The sequence below is a fragment of the Larimichthys crocea genome, chromosome XVIII, assembly GCF_000972845.2.
Source record: "Larimichthys crocea isolate SSNF chromosome XVIII, L_crocea_2.0, whole genome shotgun sequence".
Classification (NCBI taxonomy): domain Eukaryota; kingdom Metazoa; phylum Chordata; class Actinopteri; family Sciaenidae; genus Larimichthys; species Larimichthys crocea.
Window position 1 is genome coordinate 9,127,865 of NC_040028.1, and position 24,561 is coordinate 9,152,425.

At 40.2% G+C, this 24,561-nt stretch overlaps 1 protein-coding gene across 1 annotated transcript in view; it reads right to left on the minus strand.

Annotated features, from left to right (window-relative positions):
* epha3 (eph receptor A3) overlaps positions 1–24,561 on the minus strand; it is a 98,752-nt gene that overhangs the window by 37,756 nt on the left and 36,435 nt on the right. The window contains exons 7-8 of the mRNA XM_027291040.1: positions 6,385–6,540; positions 2,489–2,848 (exon numbers count right to left, since the gene is read on the minus strand). Coding sequence (XP_027146841.1) covers positions 2,489–2,848; positions 6,385–6,540 — 516 coding nt within the window. The remainder of the gene's footprint in view (positions 1–2,488; positions 2,849–6,384; positions 6,541–24,561) is intronic.

A 24,561-nucleotide genomic window follows, 5' to 3' on the forward strand; every position in this document is an offset into this window, starting at 1 on the left:
CACAAAGCTGGGAGTTTAACCCAAAGCTTAATCGACTTGCTCCATTAGTTATGTTGAGTACACCCCTTTCAAAACTTCTGCAGCACTGTTTTAATATTTAATATCTAAAGTTAATACTCCACATGAGATGTCTTCTTAAACCAACATTCTGAAACTTTTCTACCATCAAATCACAGAAAATAATGTTGATGCTACACTGACTGTAATTAGGATAATGGTCAATCTGTCATTCCCACTCTGCATCATAAACTCATAAAATCAGTTATTGACCGCGTTTCCTGATGGACAGTAAAATAAACTGCTGTAAACTATAGCTTCTTTTAGCTTAGGTTAGTTCAGTTTGTTAGCTGAGCTGCCTGGACTCTAAGCTCAGCTTTTGGACCACTGGGAAGAGGAGGTTTTCAGATGAACGCCGATGGGGAGGGGAGCTGGTGTTGTGCCAGAACTGGAGCTGGGCAAGGGGGCTTAGCAGCCTCTATGGACATAACAACAGAGGCAAAAAGACTGAAGACGATGTTAATGTTAGCTGGCTGCTATGTCTTGTGTTGTTGCATGGGGACGCTAAATTGCTACCTCTATGCAGCATTACTTTCCTGCCCTGAATGGCATTGTTCTGTCTTACTGATTTTGCCTAAAAATAGCCAATGCAGGTTTTACAGTAAACCTGCAAATCAATGCGACTCTTATGCTCTTGAAATAAAGCAGGTACAGGGTGATACCATGACTACATTCGAGCCCAAACAACAAAGGACTTGAGGCACTATCGGTTTCACTACATCAGCAATGCTTTACGATACACCTACTCCCACCACTCTGCTTAAATTCATGGCTTTTGCCATCTGCCTATCATCATCGATATGATAGAGTGTGCAAGTCTGACCTTGCTTTATGACAACTTATGAGAGAAACTCCCATCTGTCCACTCTGCTCAAAAACCACATACCAAGGGCTAAATCACCTTCGAAGGTCTGGAACAAAAAAGCCCTACAGAGAAGTGGGGGAAACACATAAAGAAGAAGAGAAGAGTGGGATGTGGGTTGAGTTTGGAAAATGACAGTTAGAAATAAAGGATCCAGTGACCAGATGAAGAGACAAAGGGAAACGGAGACCAAAGACATGACTGAGAGGAAAACAGAGAAAAAAAACTAAAGTTGCGAAACAAAAATATGTACAAATACAAAAGGCAAACTGTGTACGTATCAGCAAAGGGAGTGGGAAAAGGAAAAGAATAAATCGATGTATTACAGCGAGACCTTTGTACATTCTTTGCTCGAGTCATGGATTTCTGAGGTTTGGCGCTTTCTACTGCAGCTAGATTTATTTTACTCTTGGAATTTCAAAGCACCACTTCCCATTGCCGTCTGATTCTTCTAAGGACTGGATGTGTGAAGATTGATGGGAATTTTAGGAGCCCATCTTCACTTTAAGACTAGTCTGTTAAAAGGTTGAGAATTTTTTTTTGCGAAGGAGGAAGATATTCAATCCTGGTCGTTAAACAAGAGAATAGCGGCCTGGGATCGCCTTGTAAATGTCCAGGACTGATGGTTGGAGTGCATATGTTTGGAGCATATAAATTATAGGCTAGTGTATTATATGACAAGGATATTTAGAGGGGGAGGGAGAGAGTGCGTAAAGTTTAGAGAGATGTACTTTTTAAGGAATCTCCTATTTTTTTACATTTAGACACTTACTTGCAGTGTTGCACAATACACTTTTCTTCCTTCACAACTATAATACACCCATACATAGAGTCCCTGGGTGCTTGTGGTCTTGTAGTTCACAGTGTAAGCTCCAACTAAAGCCAGCGCCAACCTAAATCTGGCAAGGTTTGTGAAAATCCTATCAAGAGAATATTCAGTGAGAATCAATCAAGCAGCTCATTCAAAAAAAAATGCTCCAATCAGTGAATCTAGGGGAGTGGTCTAGGGGAGATGATGATGTGACTCATTATTCCTTGAAAAGTCCTGAACCTATACTATTTAAACCTGGACTTGAGCCAAAGAGGGGTGTAGTTTATATTACTGTAGAAAACCACTGTCAATCATTTGCAATCATTTGAAATGATTCATTTCCCTAGGTGGATGTCTATTGACTTCTGCCAGACCTTAATATGCGAAGCAAAATCTGTGGGCTGGATCTGCAATTTATTTGCCTCTTTTCAGCTCATGCCTTTGCTTTATCGTCCAATTAAGATGACAGTGGTTTTGAATGATCTTCCTGGTCGTAGGAAAGTTAAAGACAGCTGGGCTTGCTGAGTGATCTTGAAGATGTCTATCTACTGGTGATTTCATAGCTATTTACAGCTTTACTTATAAGAGACATCAATGTTTAAATGATGCACAGAAGATAAAATGGCAGAACAGTAGAACTGATGATAATCCTGGTTTAGTGGTTGTTTGGAATAAAAACCAGGACTTTGATAAAATGTGAGATTTCTATAAAGCATGTCTGATTGTATGACTGCATGACATCTCCTGTGACATCTCACCGGCTTGGTTGGTTGTGATGGTGACAGCGGCATACTGCCTCATCTTGGGTGCCAGCGATGACACACCATTTTGCGCTTCAATCTCAAATGTGTAGTTAGTGTGGGCCAGCAGATCGGCCACCGTCACTGTGGTATTGTGGAGGCCCGTGGCTCTCGGCAGAAAGCGAACATTGCTCCGGCAGGGCTCACAACGCTGGGTCCCAGCGGTGCTGCCATTAGCAGGAGCACCACGACAGCGTTTGCAGAGGACAGTGAAGGTGATGTCCCTGCGCCCACCACTGTCCTCCGGCCAGCTCCAGTCCAGGATAACTGAAGTCTCATTGATGGAAGAGATCACATTTCGGGGAGCTGAAGGAGGACCTGGTAGACAGAGAAGAGGTGAGATAGAGGTGAAAAAAAAAGAGGAGGAGTATGTCATTGGATATAGAGGAGGAGAAAACGGTTTTGGGTGGGTGGAAAGAAAATTGAGTAGTACAAAGGAAATAGAAGAAAGGGAAATGAGAGGAGAAAAGTAGAAACAATCTAAACAGCAGACTGACATTAGATAAATTAGATTTAACAGCACTGTCATCTGCCAAGCAGAGAACCAGCATTGTGTACGATGAACATAATTGATTCACTCTTCATATTACACAAAATGTAAGAGATTCAACACCATGTTATGTTTTACACTGTGTAAAAAACAAAGCAAAATATTGACTAATCTCTCAGCAAACTTTTCTTATTAGAAAAACTATTTTCCGACAAGTACTGCGTGAGTATTCACACCTGGAAGATGCCCAACAATGACTAAATGGGAGTTAAGTGCCTTGTCCAATGGCTTAGTGGCAGAAGTTTGTCAGTTTTACTGAAAGACCAGATCTCCATTTCATGGGATTAAATTGCAAAAGTAGTGTGATTTGGATTTAAGGGAACTGTTATAATATGCGGTGTGTAATGTATACATAACTACCTATGTCATTGTGTAATATCGGGGTTTCGTTAATATGAGCCTGTGCATGTAATACAGTATGTGTCTATTTCCCTCTGTCTTTCTGGATCAGTAAGAAAAGAGAAGGGCCCGACACAGCTCTTTCACATACAAAAAAAACCCCCAAGTCTGTCAAAGTCAGGCTGACATATAAAAGTAAAAACGTCTTATTACAAACAGATTTCTCTGAATATTTCCAGATTTTTATATCAAAGCTATGACTGTAATTACATGGAGGACAAAACAAAACTGCCAAATAACTCTGCAGAGAAAAGGGAGGGAAGGAAAGAGAGTGAAATGGGCTTGGATTGTCTCTTGAGATGAAATGCTTTGCTTGGTTTGTTTGACTTGACAAGAATTTACTTCACTTCCAAGCCATTCATAGCTCCTGTCTTGGTAATCAAAGACTCAGAAAGAGAGAAAATACAACAAATATGCAGCTGTAAATAAACTCTGAAAATGACATCAGACTATCCTTTTATTGTTGTAACGTTGTCATGTTAAAGAGCAGTTTAGATTTGACTTAATGTAAAATACATGACCATTGTACTAAGCTGGTCATTGCCATAGCCATGTTGTTTCTGTATTCCCTTTGTCTGTCTTGTCTTCTATTTGTGTGTTTTTGTTGTGGGGGATGGCTATTCCTGTCTGTAATCAGCTTGTCTGAGTTAACTTGCAGTATATCAACCAAAGCTCTGTGGTAGCTACACTTCCAGTGTAGGCCAAGGCCAACTCAGTTTATAATCTTAGTGCTTTCAAATCTCTTCTAACATGCCTCTATGTGTCCTAGGATCATCACTTGCCCGCCAGTCTTCCTGATAATCTGTCTGCCTGCCATGCTTCACCATCTCCCGCCGGCCTATCTGTCCTCGGCCCCTGTCAGCCATCATCTCCTCTCCACTTCACCTCCAATCCCCAATATATTCCAATGAATCTGTCAAATTCTGTCTGTCTTCTTGTCTGTGTTTGGGTCCACCTTTAAACTGTAGCACAACAAGACTGTTACATTTGGCTATTATGCCAGTAACGGTCAAACTCATTTATGTTTTTGTACGTTTTCATTTCCACTATCAACCTCAACAAAAATCACCAAATGCAAAGCATTGAGAAATGACATCCTGTTGAATTATATTTGATTAGGCACATTTGATTGGAAGTATGAACAGAGAGCACATCTCATAATAAATATCAAATCTGAGCTGACATTCAAGGGGCTCTCAGCCAATTCAGTCAATCAAACAGCCTAAGATATTTTGTCAAAAGTATGACTCATTTTCCAATGAATATTATTAAAATGTATATTACACCTGACTCTTAAAAGTGAGACTATTTTATTTGATACTAATCTGACCATGATAGTCCTCTGGCTCACCTATACAGCTAACTCCAGTGACCACTTTAATCGCTTGGACGTGTACTGTCTATAAATATTACCTGCAAAGACATGCATATGTACACATGCAGGCAATCATACTAATTCCAAATGTCAAAATAAGACATTGATATCGAGATTAACATGTGACATGAATTATGGTGCATATGAATTGAGGATGTGTGAGTAATCTGCAATCCCTCACAAAGGTACTTATGTATTGACAATTCTCTTTAGGCTCTTTCCAGCCTCATACTAATCAGTGGAGATGTCAGCAGATGCCAAAACGTTCAATTTCACAGTGACTTTCAGCAACAGCAACCCAGCACTTGCATTTTTTGTGCTAATTTAGAGGCGGTGCTGTGGGACGTAGGGGAATGCATTGATCCATTTTTAATTGGTGGAACTGAATTCTTGGGAGTAGACAAACTATACTTTATACATTGTTAAGACAGCTGTTACAGAAAGGGCTCATGTTGGATACAGAAGGAAATACCACACAATTTAATGTTTGTTTGTTTTTTTCAGTATTTAAGTTTTCGGAGTTTAGCATTCTCATTTTCCTGCTTTCTAAGATTTGCCTGTAAACATGTCTCAAATTTCCAGAGTCAATTCTAAACAACCTCTATCACACCACTAACAGCACAATCCCTCTTCTGAGATAATCATGATCATTATCTTCTAACAACGTATCTATTCATTTGCAGCCCTTGCGTTGCTCAATCTGTCCCAATGATGTGAAATTTGCCTAGTTGACAAGATGGTATTGAGATAATCACAACAGGGACCTGCCGTGACTGTCTTTCTAATTAGGATTCTGTCTATGGCTGTGGGCGGCAATTTGTATATTCTACTCTTCTCCACACAATTTTTTTTTTCGTCCTCTCTAGCCCATTTAGTAACGGATGTATCCATAACCTGACATTAGGGAATGCGGTGATTTATAGTTTTATGGGGAATGCATTTTGGAAGGCTCGCAGGAGGCATCTGCATCTGCATCTGCAATCTATTTGCATCAGCGGGAGACAAAGGAGAATCATGTAGCGAGCGGAAAAGGTGATAAAGAGTTCTTGGGGCAGCCATAGCTTGGGTGACCTTTAAAATAAGTAGGAATAAATAAGGAATTCAATGCTCTTTGTCTATTCGTTAGCTATTGTTTTGGTGAATTGGAACATTGCACTCTAGCACAACATCTTCAACTGTATTATGTGTAGAAATCCAGCTGTAAATTAGGTCCTGCTAACTAGAAAACAAACATAAAACACTTTCAGAGTGTTCAGAAAAACAATATTTTTAGACATAATTCTGAAGCCTCTGGGTTAAGTTTGCATATATACACCTATGTTTTGGAAATAGCTTTTACATGGGCATGTGTACAACAGTAAGCTGTTGCAGAACGGTTTTCATGGTGAAATAGTACTACGCTAAGCATTTAGATCGCTGTAGATTAGGGAGGAACCTGCATCACATCAGGATGCCACTGACTCCTCTTATGATATACAACTTCAAATAACCCCAAATGTGAAGCCAACTGAAGTTTAAAAGCACACTTACGGGTACAGGCCATGGAAGGAGGATCCCCTTCAGCACGGAAGTAGTTTTTCTCGCAGCCACAGTGCAGCGACCCCTCATGGTGAGAGAAACTATGAGGCGGACACTTTGAACACTCCGTATTTCCGAGCGAAGACTTGTAGAAGCCTGCCCTGCACACTGGAAACAAAAGAACACAGACAGATGCATCAGTGTCATGCTGAACCAGCACATCGATAGCTATCTAATAGCTGCATTCTTTGTCAGAGCACCTACAACATGAGCAAGTAACAAAATGAAAGATGGGGATTATTTAATGCACACACACACACACACACACACAGAAACAAACTGCAAGAACAGGACTGCATGTAAATCTGCCGTTAATGTAACAAGAGTCCATCGAATGCCGGTAAAAAACAAAAAATCTCTCAAATGTCTTTGTCTCTATTTCTCCCTCTCTTCATCTCTCAGAAGGCACAACATGAATAATGCAAATTGTCCCCTCAGATAAAAGGGCTGTTCTCTTTAAATATCTGTGGTATTAAATCTGCACTCAGCAGCTCTTTTAACTCCTACTCACCACAAATCTGTTGCAATCTGTGCAAGTAGGGTGACACTCCACCTGTGTAAAGTATATTGCATGTGTAAAGTGTGTGTGGGGGTTTGTACGCCTGTGTAGGAAGAAAGATCAAGGGGAACTTCTCCTTCTGTTTTTTTTTCTCCTTTCTTTCTCTAGTTAGTTCCAACCCACTGCTTTATTCTCCACTTCTTTCTTCTTCTATCACAGGTTGAACCTCTCATCATCTTTTCTACGCTTGATGATGATACAAAAAGCCTTTCTCCATGATGGTAAAGTCAACTGTATTGACATTGGTTACAACAGTACTGTACTTCCAAGCACTAGAGGTGTTTCTACTACCCGTACACAGTAACTGCAAATTCAGAAAACAGGATTATAGCAAATTTGGCAGAAACCAGTGTGTTTGAAAAGTATTAAAAAGTATTTTATGTTTCATGTAAAAAACAACAACATTTATATTAATTTAAAGGATTACCATAAAGAAAAAGGATAGTACTGATTAATGATGCAATAAATAATTAACCAATCACCTAATATGCAACCATGTCTATTAAATAAGAGTTGGATGACATGACCGAACCTGCTTTCTATTAAAATATAAACATGGAACCTTTACAGTAATCTGATACTGCTGCACAAATAAACAGACAAACAAGCATGCCCGTACCTTCTCCCTCTCTTTCTCTCGCTCTCTCTCTCTCTCTCAAACACACACACACGCACGCACACAGACATGAACACACACATGAACACACCAGATTAAAAAAAAAAAAAAAAAGCAGCAATAGCAGCGAGCCAACAGAATGTGTGGGCTCAGCAGAACAGGTCTGACAGATCCCAGTGGTGGACAACACACTCCTGCAAAAGCCAACACTGCTGATACTACTGCCATATCCATCACTGACACTGGCACAAGGTCCCTGTGCTGTACTAAATACTCCTCTTACCTCCCCTTTACAGTGTGTGTGTGTGTGTGTGTGTGTGTGTGTGTGTGTGTGTGGGAGGAGAGAGTAATAGAATGTGAAGTAGGTTTGAACAGCCCAATATGATCCTACTGATGGAATGACAACCACAACACTTGCTGACAACACAAAACAGACCACCCTGATTGGACGACGCACCAGGAAATTAGACCTGACAGCCAGCGCCCCCAGCCAATCAGGTGGAAGAAGCGAGCGAGATAAATGCTGGCTCAGCAGAAATGTACTAGGACCAAAAAACAGAAGTGCGGATAAACAGAACAAAAAATTAGGATGAATTAATCTCATAATAGCAGCAGAATGACCCTCCATGTGACACAACACACATGCCCCTAGCAGTTCACCCTTGGGTAATGCAGAACAAAAATCCCTGTAATTACCATATTCACTGGACAGTTAAACCACTGGGCTCAAATCCAACTGGACCTGTTTTCATTTAGCTGGCATTGATCTCACAGCAGATAGAAACTTATCAGTTATAGAGACTGACGTGAAGTTTTTCCGGTTCTGTGGGACACAGGAAACAGACGAGACTCAGATAAGAGTCAGAGATAGTCATTCTAAGTTCTTCTTCTCAAAATGAGCTTTTGTAGTCTGGACTCTCTGTGGCTCTCAGTACTGAACCCATCGGCTCCTACTGAAATAACTCTTCTGATTCACAACTATATATTTTTTAACTTGAAAAAGGCCAAGTGCTTTCTTAGTTTTTAGCAAACTACTCACAATGGAGTAAACAGTTCATATGTTGGGGACTATTTTCAGCTGTGGATTGATACACTATTTGAGCATCATTGCATATTTAAGCTTCCAGGGGTTTGTGGCACTCACTAAAATTAAACTGCATTTCACATGATAATTGTAATTTACGTCCTCTTGTGCAATGATGTGGCTCACTGATGTGTTTTTAGACAACACTGGAGATCAAGCACAGAGGAACAAACTGTGTTTTCTGTTCTTTTCTTTCTTTTTAACAAAAATACTTGTTCATTGGATCAGTATTAATCCTTTATGTTTATCCTCTACAACTGCCGGAGCAGCTTATCATCTTTCTAGACTTGGACGAATTACCCTGGCAAGTCAACACCCGACACTCCACTTGAAAGTTGAAAATATATAGGAACTTTTCAGTCCGTAACACAGCCGTGAAACTTATTAGGCACTAAGAGGATCCCATAAACTTTCAATGTAAAAATTAATAACCAAAGCTGCACTTACGGTATGAGGTTTTCATATGACAGTATATTGATATGTTGTATTTTCTTAACCGCAACCCTAAAAATATTTTTTATAACACTTGGAAAGGGATAATAAAGGGCCTGTTTCTTCCCTGTGAGTCTGCCAGGACAGAAAGCAGCTCTGACAGAGGCTGATGGTGAAATCAGATTTGGCTCACAGGAGGTTAACTACTCATCTAGAGGAGAACCGAGATGGGTTACATTGACATTCACCAGCAGTGTGTGAAGGGGCATGAGTGGATAGTATGATATCATGAGTGTGTATGTGTGTGTGTGTGCCCTAAAAAGGAAGCACAGTGCCTCTTTAGATCACAGATTATATGTGATTAATTAAAATGTGCGTATGTGAAAATAACACATGCATACACACACATTTCACAAGAGCATCGCTGCCTTGACAAATGAAAGGGAAAATTTAATATTTGCAGAAGAGAAAAATATGAAGGTTATCTCCCCATGAATCATCTTTTATTTATTTTCAAATCAATAACAGCAGCAGGGACAGCATGTAAGGACTGTATCACTGTCCCTGTAAGTAGTCCTTTGTGACACACACACACACACACACACCTAAACACACACACACAAACAGGCATTCAAGTTAAAATTCAGGGGCATAACACAATGTCTTGCTACTTTCACGACATGATGACAGCTGAAACACAATCTCTTCATTCACTTTTAAAGAGCAGTGCACACTTACGTTTACACACACACACGTGCACACATACACACACACACGTGCACACATATTCAGCTGCAGCAGCCACATGATACGGTGGCTGTAAAATAACGGGCTGCAATTTGCTCAATCAATAGTCTAGGTTATAGGACACCCTCATCAATAATTAACATAGCTGCTGGATGGTCTTGTGGTCGCATGCACTCCCTCTTATTACCACATGTTGGATCAAAACCTGACCTGACCTTGGCGAGTCCGAAATTGTGTTACTATGCAGCTTTTGAATGGGAATAATTTCAAAGAATTTAGCGATGACAATGAGAATTTATTATCTAAATTGGTTTCGTTGCTAAGGCTTAGTTACTTTTAAATCCCTAAAGTCTAACAATACATCCAATAAATGACAGCAACTTTAGAGTCACAAATCTATTACATGATTCTGTAATCTCATTAAAAGGTTAAGGAGGTTTTATTAGATATATTGTAATCATCAGAAAAAATGTGACTGAAGATCGCACCCAGCATGTTGCTTCTCAGATGCCTTATGTCCTCTTGACCTCACTTAATACTTGTAAATCGATTGGGGTCACGCGAGGAAGTCTGCCCTTGACCCCTATCTTTGTGTGGGCCTAACCTGAAGCTTCACCTCTCTCTCTTCTCTCTCTTCTCTCTCTCTCTCTCTCTCTTCTCTCTCTTCTCTCTCTCTCTCATGCGCACACTTCAAGGTTGAGTCCAGCTGCACGCGCAGCTAGAGAAAAACAACAACCCAACAATTGATTTCCTGTTTCCATACCACCTCCGCCTCTTTTCTTTTTCAATCCGACAAGATCCCAATGACTTCCACTCCCTCTCTCCTCCCCTTCCATCTTCCACTGTCTTCACCTCCCCTTTATCCTGCCCACCCTCCTCCAGTTCTTTTCTGCGGCTTTCCCTCCTCTTTCTTTCGCTCCATCCTGCTTTCCCTAATTGGAATAGCTCTCTTTGAAATGGAAAAGTTATTTACTTTGACAGCTTAGGCATTTGGCTGGCGGTCTTATCCGGAGCCACTTGTAATGTTACTGGAAACATGGCAACAGTAAACATTTTGCCCTCCTGCCATGAAATCCCCCCTTAGGCCAACCAGTAACAAGTTACAGAAATCTGGAAAAGGGCAAAGTCTTTTATGATACCATCGCACATTTTGGTGGGGAATTTTGACTGCCTAATAATTATGTCATTGTTTCAAAGTAGGGCATCATGGTATGACTCAGGGACATTGATGACTAATATATAAAAATAGAAGCAGAGTGACATTTTCAACAATTATGATCTTGTTATAATAAATCTGAAAATCAGTCTGAGGGGAAAATAAGAGGTACTTACTCTTGAAGTATTTATGAAGGATTTATGGCATATTTTTCAAAGGCACGGTATTTTGGATACCAGCATCTACAATACTTATATATAATCATCTTTATTAGCTTTTAAAAACTTATAAGAGCCTAATTATGTCAAGGACACACTGTATGTCATAGGAAGAAAAGACACTGATATACTGACGGCTCCAGTTCATGACTACATCACTCTAGTGCACAAAGTGACACAGACATCCATTGTGCTGAATTACAATCAATTTGTTAAAGCTAATATGTCCGTAACCCAATACAATGAACTAATTTCTGTCAGAAATACAAATGAAAGTAATCATCAAAATGGAGAGGTTCTGTCTTGGGGCAAATTGCTGAGCATTCCATCTCTCTTATGTTCAATTATTATGTCATTTGCCATGATAATCACATTGGGAACATATTTATTCATATGTTAGTTTGTGCTTTTGCTTGCTATCCTGAGCAGGGAAGTGATTCCTTACATCTGCAAGTTTTCAGAGCAAGCATCCATCAAATAGAGGATGCATTAACTATCCAAACTAAACCTTTAAAGTAATTTAGTTTCTGCGACAGTGATGAGAGCTGCCAAAGCTAATCAGAGTATAACAAAGGCCTGTAATAGACTCTCAGCTCTTAAGGTCGTAATTGCTGAGGATTTTATATTGTGGTCCTTTGAGTCCTGTGCTGCCGCAGCATAAGTTAGTGGAAGGATCAGGTGGGATATAGCAGGAAAATCTGCAGCGTTTAGTGGTTTCTTTGTTGATCTGTGAGCGATCTGAATGTTTGTACAAGCCCCCTTTTTCAATTCTAGCTGGGATATTATGAAATGGGCACGTACCGTACATCAAGGGCACATGATAAAAGATGTAATCTCAAAGAAATCGAGCACTATTTGAACATGGAATTGCCTATTAATTTTCTTGCCCGCTGGTACAAAATAGTGAATGCATATGGAGATTTTTTTAATTTTCATTTCCATACAAGAAAGCCAAATCTATATAATGACATGGATATAAATGAAACAATATGGTATTACTGATCCTATGACTCAAATTTCTCAGTAAAATTAGCAATAAAACAGCTGTGTGATAGAAAAACACACTACTATTCTAATCTAGCTTTCACCAGAAATCAACCACCAGAACAATTTCTGACCCTAATGTTCAGTTTTATCATTGCCGTAACCTCATAAGCTGCATTTTCAGCAGCCACAGGAAGTAGTTGGCTTCATCAACTGAGCACTGGAGGGCCAGATTGGAGACTGTGGCACTAAAGGCAGGCTAATGGCCTAGAGAGACCCCACTCTTCACGTCTGTTTATCTGTACACACTTAAGAGACTCTTCTGCTGCCTAGATGCAATGTGTGTGTGTGTGTGTGTGTGTGTGTATGATTCGGAATACTAATCATTATACCATACAACCACCAGCAGTTTCTGTCTGTGTGAAAGAAAGTTACCGTGTGTGTGTGTGTGTTTGTGTGCGAGTGTGTGTCTTTGCACAAACTGGCACAGTAAAGCTTAATTAAGTGATCTGATCCAACACTGATTTGCATAATAAAGCGGCCTGATGAGGAGGATAAGAGGAGGACGAAAGGATGTAGATGAGGATGAAGGGTGGATGTGAGAAGGTGAAAGAGAGGAGGAAGTGGAAGAGGAAGAAGTGCAAAGCTAGGAAGGTCCGCATTAGATGTATTGTAGCAGACAGGGAACGAGAAGGGAAACGTATTTGTAACTAAAAACACACCGAGCCACACAAATACTGTGTGTTTGTGTTACATGTTTCCCACTATGTTTTCAAAAAAACACACTGATTTACAATAATTACTGTTCGGCCACGTACACAATTATTTCCAGTACGTAGAGAGAACGTTAAATGATTAATGTTATGTAATCATTTAACAAGCAGTTTAGCCAAAGTGTGCTGCCTGCTCTAAATTAGATTATAATAGTAGCTAATATTAGCTTTCATATATCAGTGTAACCTTGATGATGAAAAAGACTGAGCTCCTCTCTCTTTTATATTCACAATAGCTCTGCTCAGTTCAAGGGGAAATTAGCAGAATCAACACATCGGGTGTCTATGAGAATACTTGTTTGCTGTGATATCAGCCTGAGACTCTGTAAACCTGATAAATACATTGAGGGGCATGGATGTGAGTCAGTTCATGTCTCAAGATATGCCAGATTTATGGAGATTTTTAAAAACAAGTTTGAGCTGCTTACCATTTCTAAAGCATTCTATAAGGTAAAAGTGGTTAAATGTCCATTTATTTACAATGACATTACATTTTTTATCATTAATAACAAGCTCAACGCAAGTCACCTCATCAAGCACAACTGTGTCTCTAAAGTATGGCAGTATACAGCGTGTGGTGCATTACCTTAAAGCTAAATAAATGGAGCAGAGAGAGAAATAGCATCTTTGTGTATATGTGTGTCTAGGTGTGTATGAGTATGCGTGTCCAACTACTGTTATGTGAAGGACAATAAACTGGGGCAAAACAGGGCAAGTACTGTACAAACCCCACACACGCAGAGGCATGGATCAACTCCCTGCTGTATCCATCAAGGATGCAATAACTATTTCCTACACTCGCCACACTCCAGAGGTTAGCCAGGTCAGTCATAAAATCCAGGACATCCAGCACAAACCTATTCTCCAAATACACACACACACACACACACACACACACACACACACACACACACGTGCGCACGCTGAGATTGTGTTCACTGCCATAGATGTGGCGAGACAGGATTTTACCACACACAAAACAATTTGCTCATTTGTCCTTATTAAATCTGTATCAAGTTACATATTGATCACTTTGTTAACCCAAACTGTGTGTGTGTGTGTGTGTTGGGGGGATAGACGGGGAGGAGGATGGAAAAGAGAAAACGAGAATGGAAGAGGTTGAAAAGATGAGAATATATTAGTACATTCCCACACATAAACACTAATCATGCACACACACACTAACAATAAACCTATTTGTCCTGATCCATCACACACAAAGTACCACTACCGCTATTGACATTTTCACAACCCACTGGTACATGTGTATATGCATCCTTTTGTGTTATGTTTGAAGATGACGCTGACCTCTTAATGCCCTCTCACTTTTGTCCAAACACACACACACAAATACACACACACACACATTCCACTGTTACACTCCTTGGAAACACACATTACACAAACCTAACCGGCCTTAAATCCATTTGCCTCCACTCATCCTTTTCAGGACTATTGTGTTGCTTTGAATACAACTGATAACCAGCCATGTACACCACACACACATTCACACGAACACACTAGCTGTTGTCATCTCGGTAATTTAGAGCTGGACAAACCATTGTGCCATAATCCCATGTGTGACAAAAGTAGCCGGTGGCAACCATGTCACCGTTTCCATGCTGATATGGGAAAATTAATGTGGAACTCAGACAGATTTCCTTCCTTTGCTTGGCTTTCCAATGACAAATAGGTGCAGTAATGTTACTAAAACAAGATTTAAAAGTATTGTTATATAAACTATATATCTACTTTATGTTACAAGTCCTATATCATCATTTGTATACGCTGGATCTTTTTTATGAAAACCAAACCTCAACTATCCATCCTTGAAATTAAAGAGAAATATGTCAATGACAAAAGTTTCTATATTCAGAAATGGTTCAACTATGAGAGAATATTGACTAGTTACAAGAACACAGCCTGGGGTGAAGTGTGCACTATTTTATAATGGGTAGATGATACTTGATACTGGTAAACACTGACATTACAACACCATATGCTTCTTTAAACATCAAGTAAATATGTGCCTATTTTTGTGTGTTTGTTTGTGTGTGCCAGGTCCTTTTTTTTTTCTTTCACAGCAACACTAGGACAGTTTTATTGACCAGTACCAGAGAGGACATGCTCTCAACTTTAAGAGAAAATAGGCCATCTAAAAAAGCTGCTGGACACACACGCACGCACACACACACATACGCACGCACACGCACGCACACACACACGCACACGCACACACACACACACACACACACACGCGCGCAATGACCCACTTCACTCAATGTGTTCAGTCGGCAAGACTTACACAAAGAAATTGATGTTAGGCACTTTTATAATAACACTGATGCAAGACGGCACACAAACACAAACAACTGCACTATTCCAAACCTCTGATATGACTGATATTAAAAACATGTTTTATTACATACAGAATTTATGTTAGAACTGATATATACTGTAAGGGTCGCCTATTGACAACCCCTAACTAACTGGAATTGAATATAAAACAACATTTTGATAAGAGGCAGTTAATTCAGTGCATTTCAAATTATTGTCATTGTCATTTAATGAGTTTTAGTGGCATTTTAAATGCTATTTCAGAATGTTCACACATTTTTTCAATTCAATGAAATGAGTAAATCTTTAAATATTTCCTATCTTTCATGAATAATATGATAATATATATAGACAGTATATATTATATATATAACATATATATAACTTCTGTGCTCTACATCCGGTTTGAAGTCCCTCTAGTATCTACTGTAATTAAAATAAATAGACGTCCATATGGTTGCTGACACTGAGCCCCAGTCGGGGAGAAGCTGCCCTGTCTGCTGAGTTCTGGGTGAAGAAGTGTAGTAAAGCTCACTAGGGAGGACCATTTTCACCGCTGGAGCACCAGAGGACGACTGAAGGACGCACACACTCACATATATATATATATATGCATACGCTGACAGGCACCTACACACAAGCCTCAGTACGTGGCTGCTGCCATATGCTAAAGAGCCCCCAGGCTCCTCTCACTTCAAACAACATGACATGACATTGCCCACCGTGTTACTCTCACTGGGATCTGAACCACCCAAACTGGAGAATGGAAGCTGGAGTATATTGAAAACTGAAAAACATTTAGTTCAAACTCATAATTGCTGGTTATTGTTTTCTAGTACTTACAGTTAGCATCATCATTAAGAGATTATTAGAGGATGAGATTTCATTCATAAACATTTTTGTCACCCCTTTCTGTGCAGCGCAGTGAAGTGTGCTACAGATGATTTCATTCTGAAACAAATAACAGAAACACTGGTATTCTGCAGTCTGAACTTCCAACATCTGGTTTGCATTTGTTGTTACGGGAAACAACATAAACTATCAGAAAAACAGGGATATGATCTATAATGATTGTATCCACTCAAACTGTTTCTTTACTTTTAAAGACACTTAGAAAATGTCTTTTTCAGTTCAAATAGGTGTATATGCCCATAAAGACTATAGGGCAGCAGTGATCAAAAGGCCACATGTGGAATAAGAGAATTAAACTGCTTCTTCAGCTAAAGATACCACGTACCATTTCTCAAAAGTACAATCATACAATCGCTCATCTTATTACAAACCAAACCAAATATTTCAAATGCTTCTCATTAGTTCTCACCTTGAAAGGGAACGTCACCCTACGAATACTTGACAGGAGCGAGAAGGTCAGAATAATTTGCTAAGGTCTCAGAATTCCTCTGTGTAGCCCATGCTCGAGGTGGCTAATAGGATTCTCCTGCATGCCACGGGGGATGAAATGAGAGGCAATTTGATCAAGGTCTCGTATAACAAAATAATAATCACATTCACAGCTCCATACCAATGTTGCAGCCGCTTCTACTTGCAGTGTTGTGCATTCAAATTAGCTGTATCTCATTTGACGTCCTGTTGTGTTCCCCTGTGACGCTGCTAACCTGTGGCACAACTTTGAACAACAGCAAGATACTGAAAGTCACAGGCAAGATGTAGATTTGATCGTGTTGTTGTTTTCCTTTCTTCAATTTGATTAAAACGGAAAAAAAAAGCATCCAAATAACCTGGAACCCAGAGACTACACCTGGCTCAGAGCCTGAATGACACCATCATCCAAATGAGCATTTGTGAATAATTATTTGTTATTTTCTTTGGACTGTTATTTGGACCAGTGAACTAATTGTTTTGTACCGTTGTCATGGGAAAACACATCTGCTGAGCGGAAAGAATTTGAGTATGTTACCGTGGAAGAGACTTCAATTGGCTTAACAAAACAAAAAAAATGCCTATAAAGTTCTTTTTCTATCATATTGTGTATTCATTTACCTTTCACATTACCTTTAAGGGAGATAAAGCGTGCTGTTGTCCTAGAATGGTAAAAAAAGATTCCTTTTAGAAGATTTCATGGTGCCTCAATCTTACCAATTCCACCCCAACCTTATGCATAAAAAAGCACCAAATCATCAATCTGAAACTCAGTCTGACCTCGTACAAAGTATTTGCCACACATGCTGGAAGAAGCTTAATTTCCATAAGTGGTGGTCTATGGAATAAGTATCTGTTCCCAAAGTTCTGCCATTTACTTTGGCTACAATATGATTTTTCTTGTCTATAATGGTTAAAAATGCAAGCCCTATGTTTTGGTTGGATTTTAGTGAGAACGCAACTGATTTGTATCCATTTTGGTGGTGGTGAACTTTCATGGATGTTCCCCTCCCCTGAACCCAATGCATGCTGGGACAGTGTCCAGTCCAAGGACCCTCTGGAAAGGATTAAGCGGTTAGAGAAAATTCAGGAATTCATAACTGACTCAGATCCGCTGAGAGCTGGTATGCAATGCTTTGCGGAAATAGCAAAATGGGGTCTCCTCAGGCAATAGGGACAATAAGTGCATTAGCAGGTTATGATAGTGCTAAACTACTATGTGAATATATGTCCGCTATGTGCACATGTTAAAAATTATGTACCCACAGAAATATGTATGTGTGTGTGCAGCAGGATTCCTGGGGCAGGTGTCTCAGCAGTGGTTGGGGCAGAGCAGCGCTAAATCACTCCTCAACTGACACACCTCACCACAGGGTGTCCTGCCATGTGTTACTGCTAAGAGGGAGAGGGGGTGAGAGAGACCCAGGGGTAGTGGTTACTGGGTCACAGAGAGAGATATAAACCTCTCCATAAATCAGCATCATATGATTTAGGTGTATGTTATGGAGAGGGAGAATGTATGAATACCTGTTATGTCCTTGAAAGTGTGTGTTACTGCATCAATGTGTGCACAGTGTCTGCTAGTTTCAGTGTGTATGTGTGTGTGTGTGTGTGTGACAGACCAGCGCAGGTGAAGTATAGACAGAGCCAGACATCCTGGCACGATCCAAGTACACATCAAGACTCTCGCCTTACCCCTTGCCCCAACTCTCCTCTGGCTCCTCCTCTCCCATCTAACCAGCTGCTGCCATAGACATACATGCAATCACACACACACACATGCAAAGGTGCAAAAAACTAATTAGTGTTAATGAGCATTCATGTATTCTTCTTTACTTGTCCTTTCCTTACTTACTTTATTAATATGAGAATGTGGGTATGTGTTGTTATGTGTCGTACATAATGCACGCAATGCCACAAATCAAACACACATGTACACACACACATATGCTGTGTACACATATAGGCGCGTGATCCTGCTGAGTGTGTAAACAACACGTTGTGTGCAGTGATGAGTCATGACTGATGACACACCATGGATAGTATTCACATGGGTCCATTCAAAACAAACTTCCTGAACTAATGTTAGAGCAAACACACACATGACACACACACACATACACAATCATGGAGATTCATAGGAGCTCTGAGACATCACGCTAGAGACCAATTAAGAATAAGAACAATAACAAGGAACATTAATATATGAACACACAGTTGAGCAATTTATACAGATACAATAAAACCCATATTGCTGCATTATTGGCAAGATGTAAGAACCATGGGAAGTGTACATCACCTCAGCAATCCAGTGCAGTTTTTGTATTTCAGCTTTGAATTACAAATACAATTATTGTTGGAATTTGATTGCATTATAATGAAAAGGAACATGGATGAGCTGCAGAAAAAAAGCATGTAACAACATAGAGGAGTGTGCAAAATGAAAGCTGAACTCAGATAATAAAAACATAGGGTAAAACTGAGTAAAAGAATTTGAGCATCTTAAAGTCAAAACAATCTAAAAAAAAGAGCTTTGCTCAGGAATGACTAAGTCTCGACTTTGTAGACTTTGATTTCTGTGACTTTGTGCCCTAGGGGTGCAGTGGAATGGGTATTTTGATGGTGGTTGGGGTTGAGACACTGGGGGGAAATGCAGGATCAGCAGAAATGTATTTCCACATTTCTACATGTGGCTCCCTGCAGGGCTAACGTTTTTCAACTGCAAAGCCCCGGCTCATTCGCAGTGGGAAACAAAAGTCAAATAGCCAGATTCTAGTCGTCATCTCACCCAAAGCAATGCTTACAGGTTTCAGCTGAAGTTGCTGTTATGTGCAAAAACAGTATGCTCAGTCTCGCTTGCTCTAACACACACACATGTGTGCATGCTGTGCTCAAAATAATACACTTGAGAACAAGCGCACATATTGAGAGCTGTTCACCTCACACATTGTTCTTGTTCTATTATTATCATTCTTGGATCTTGTAAAGCAGGATGTGTGTCTGTACAGAGTTAGTCATGATAGAGGTATTATTTCCCGAGGACCGGGGCAGCAATACAAACTGAGTTAAGTACAAAGCTTTTTAGAGTGTGTCTGTGTGTCACATCAGCATCAGCAGACTGATCATCAATCAAGGAAGCGCTTCTTTGGGCAGCAGCAACCAGAGCTGACTCACATTGTCTGTCAAGATGATATTGGCCTTTTAATAGAAATCCGATACTGGCCAGTCTGTGTCATCCGCAGCTTCCTCCCTGACCACAGTTAGTGAAACTTAACTCAACACTCTGTAAAACTAACAGTGAAACCTGCTTCACCCCATCCTAAAAGTTATAGTGTCCCATGATGGCCCAAATGCTTTTACCCGTCTCCCCACATTTAGCAGAAACACAGGATTTATGTTTTTAATCCTTAATTACACAAAATTACAATTTCATTATGTAAAATTGATGGTTATTATCACAGAATTTCAGTCAATCTCTTCTCTTCCCACAGTTTATATTTGTTGAAAAGGGCTAACTGTCAATACAAACGAGACACCAGCCAAACCAATTAACTCTTGTTCAGGAAAATTATCCTTTCGTTTTAGCATCATTGGATGGCGTTACCGTAGGTTAATGTTATGAGGAATGGCAAGAGCCAGAAAGGCTCTCTCTGCAGCCATTCATCACGGGGGGAAAGTGAACATTCATCATAGCGTTGCCAAAGAGTCGTGTAAAGAATGGACTGCCACGGCCCATTTAAGTTCAAACCACAATTTGAATTCCTTTGTGTATTATTTTAGTATTAAGGAGCATTATTAAGGAGCCGAGTATATTGTTTCTTTCTATTTGAGAAATTATTTGTAATTAGTGTAATGGCGAATATTTGGACAAAACACAAAGCTGCTGGGAAGACACTCTATACCCCCCCTCCTCTCTCTCTCCCACACACACACACACACACACAGTGCACATACATGCACTCGTGTCCCCCTTAATACAGGGGCCAGTGACAGGCTGAAAGGCGAGAGTGATGGATGGGCAGGGCTTAATCACCTTTAATCAGCTCCGTCCTTGAATAATGATGAACAGCCCCCTTTTTACACACACAGAATGCAGAGAGAAAGAGGAAAAAGGGGAGCGAAGAGACGCTTTGAGGAAAAAAAAAAGATGCGTGTTGCATACTCTTTGTTGAATTCATAAGTAGTGGCAGATGCCGTCCCTCCTGCTCTGCTTTCATTCCATACATCCACTTAGTCAATGCCACAGTTTTACAAAGCTACTGGCTGCTATGTTCCCCCCCGTTTGGCTCACACAGCCTCATCTGTGTATCTTTACCGTATAACAAAATAAAGTGACAACAGACACGTCCTCATTACGCTCCGCAAATGCTAGAAGGAGGTGTTGTTTTGGTACGTGACTAGCACTTTACTATAGAAATTCCATGCAGAGCTGAGACAGAAATATGTTGCAGCTCTGAGTGGCAGGCAATGTGAATGCTAAAATGTGCTCGCAGCTCTCCAGGTGTGAAAAGCATGCAGACGTCCTGTTAAACACAAAAGTTTGAATTTTTCAATCATTTCATGGTTGAATGCAACTCAGCACGTCTTTTCTCTGCAACCAGGTTCTATATAAAGTTTTCATCTTAAGCATGTATTGAAAAAAAAAGCACAAACTTTAGGAATTGCAGTACACATTTCATGTACAGCTCTGGATAAGAAGTCCCCATCATTTCCAAATGACCTGAATGTAGCATAAGCCCCAGCACCCGGCCTCATCCTCTTGACCCCTCCCACTCTCCCATCAACCACCCCAGGCTTGGCGTGGTTGACAGGCAGCTGAAGGGCAGTGCTGTCAGGGAGGCCAAAGGCTGGAGCGTGGGGGGCCTGGCAGGACGGCTGAGCCCCAGGACAATGCCATTACAGTGGGGATGAGGACTGCATGAATGACCTGAGGAAATCATGGGGCCAGCAGGAATGTTCTCCTGCTGGGCGCACACATGGTATTTCACTCTGCAGCAGCGTGATAACCCCCACTCTCCCCAATAACAGCCACCCAGAACAGTCCATCATTAAAAAGAAACCTGGTGAAGGGTTCTCATAGCAGTCAGATGGAGAATGTGGCATGGTTACATGTATGCAAACATAAAGCTGTTCAAAAACTTTACAGAAGACTGTCGAGCTCATCATGCAGGTACATGAACGCTTGACCTTGCTTCCTTTCTTTTAGATTTACTTATTTTATCAATGTTTCATCAAACTTTTGTCCATGATGATGCTCTGAGGCCTCCCTTGAAAACTACAAACTAAAAAAAAATGCTTATCTTATCATCTATATCTCACTCTTTACTGCTCAAACACACGGTAGCCAGCCTTCAGCTGCATTCGTCAGCATGTGTCCGTGACCTCTGATTGAAGGGGATCCTGAGTTCCATGCAGCCTCACGTGGCCCAGTAGGTTTTAAGCCTCAAAGGAGCCAACAGTAGCCTGTTACAACCCCATACGGATTAGTCTATAGTGTGAGTTACATACTCTTCATTCACAGCCACCATAGGTCACTATAGTTGACCAGTTGACAAGAGTCTTACACTCTTTTAAGCCTCAACGGGACCAATAGCTGCATAGTCACTCACAGCAAAAGTGGCTGTGCTGTTACATTTGATCAAATACTAGCAGAATAAAGTGTGTTTATTTTATTTTTTTTAATGATAGAGAGACACGCTCCATCTCGTATACATGAAAGCCGCAATCACCATGTACACTTTAAAACCGCCACATACCATAATGTTATTTTCCATTGAGAGGCATCTTTTGCTGGGTAAAGTATCTACAGCAGCTATGCAAATGCAATCAAAAACGTGGATACATCATATCTGACTTTGCTACATGTCATACATACTGCTTTGAAGGCAGGGAGACAATTTATCTTTAAGGTTTCAATTGTATACTTTATCATATTGTACCTGGATTATTTGTATGTGTGGGATTTGTTTTTGTAAATCAAAACCAAAAAGACAATAAACTAAACTATTGCCTATTTAAATTCATGTAATTTTGTCTATTTTAACCTGTTTGTTTTGTCTCCCCCATGCCTATCGGGTAGCTCGTATAGATAGGCTTAATTTTACAGACTAGCTGTGATATGTCAAACAAACATACTGCATATAATGTGAAAACATCTTCCAATGTTAACCATATGTTAAGAATCCAGTGCAATTAACTGAAAGTGATGTGGTATGCTCCATCAAAACTCAACAGGCTTCTTCATCTTTCCCATGCACTGGGAGCGTCTGTCGTGCCAGTAAAACCCTTCTTCTTTTTCCTTATTGTTTTTATAGGCCCATAAATAGTCCAGGCTAAATTAATGAGGCCACAGAGACGGTGATTGAGGAGTTAGGGGGTAAAGGAATGGAGAGATGAAGGGAGTGATAGATGGCATCATTATAACGCAGCACATCTCACTTAACAGAACTGTTGGCTTTGGAAGTTGCATGTTTTAGCATGTGCCAATTCTTGTCTGGTCTTGCGTGAATGTACACACATACATGCACATACAAAGTATACAAAGTAAAGCTGACAAAGCTCTTTCAAGCACTGTATTCACACACACCCCCTTTACAGATACGCATGAACATACACACAAATATACTACATGAAAGCAGGACCAATGAGCTCACTTTAAGCCTTCCCAAGCAAGACTAACACACACACACACACAAGCATCATAATTAGCTGAACTGCAGCTATGAGAAATGAAGATAGCCTATTCTTTCCCCACCTGGGGACAATTTACTGACTATCTCAGTTAAGCTGAACACACTGGTAATTAACACAGAACCACAGTCAGTTAGCTGGCTGATAGCAGAACTCCGCATTACTGCATTGTTTTAGATGAAAGACTTCACAGAGCCCATTTTTTGGCAAACAAGAATGAGCCATTCTTCACTGCAGTGTCCTCGCACAAGGAGGAGAACGTAAAATGCATAAGGAGGGAGAGACTAATTACTGTAAAACTAAAATGCACTTCAAGAGTGCTAAACTACGCAAGTCTCAAGCTCTGTGGCACACTCAAAGACATGATGTCTATGAGTTTCTGGACTCACTTGCTTCTAATATAATTCTTTAGTTTTAGGAGTCTCCAAATTTGTTGGTTTTAAATGTAAAAACGGACAAATGCCTTCCTAAATCCTAAATATTCAGATTTTGCTAACTCAAGGCCTGAGTGCAACAAATTGCACCAACATTTGGCTGACAAAGACATATATAAAGTAAATAATAGGTGTTATAAGATACCTATTTGGGTGCCCACACATAGGTAATACTGTCAAGAAGGTTTTTGATTGATTGATTGATTGGTTGCTTATTTCAAATATGCAAAAAATAAAAATCAGGCAAAACATTTAAACATAGAAATCCATATTCGAAAAGGAGTAAGAAAAAGAATAACTTATAAACTCCCACCCCTTCAAGGTAATGCATCATGGTTTTTTTTATGTATGATAATTAAATGACAATGCAAATGTTCCTCCAAATAAATAAATAATAGTAAAGTTCTAAAATTAAAATGCACAGAGAAAAAGAATCCCAGATGCAGCGCAGAGATGTGGGAGGAGATTGACACGCTAGATGAAAGATGTTTGCTTCATAATTAGAAGGTGTGCACGCTTGTGGTAAATGTACGATACTGTAATTAACACCTTATTTTGCTGATAATGGGATGCAGTGCAATCTATCAGCGATCATGCAGTCATGTCTCGCTCTCCCCAGTCTTTCCGTCTCTCAACTCCAAAATTTCTGCATGCGTGTTGAGAGCGTATGTGTCACTCAGCACGACATTAGTATGGTAAGTGCATGCAGATGGCAGCCA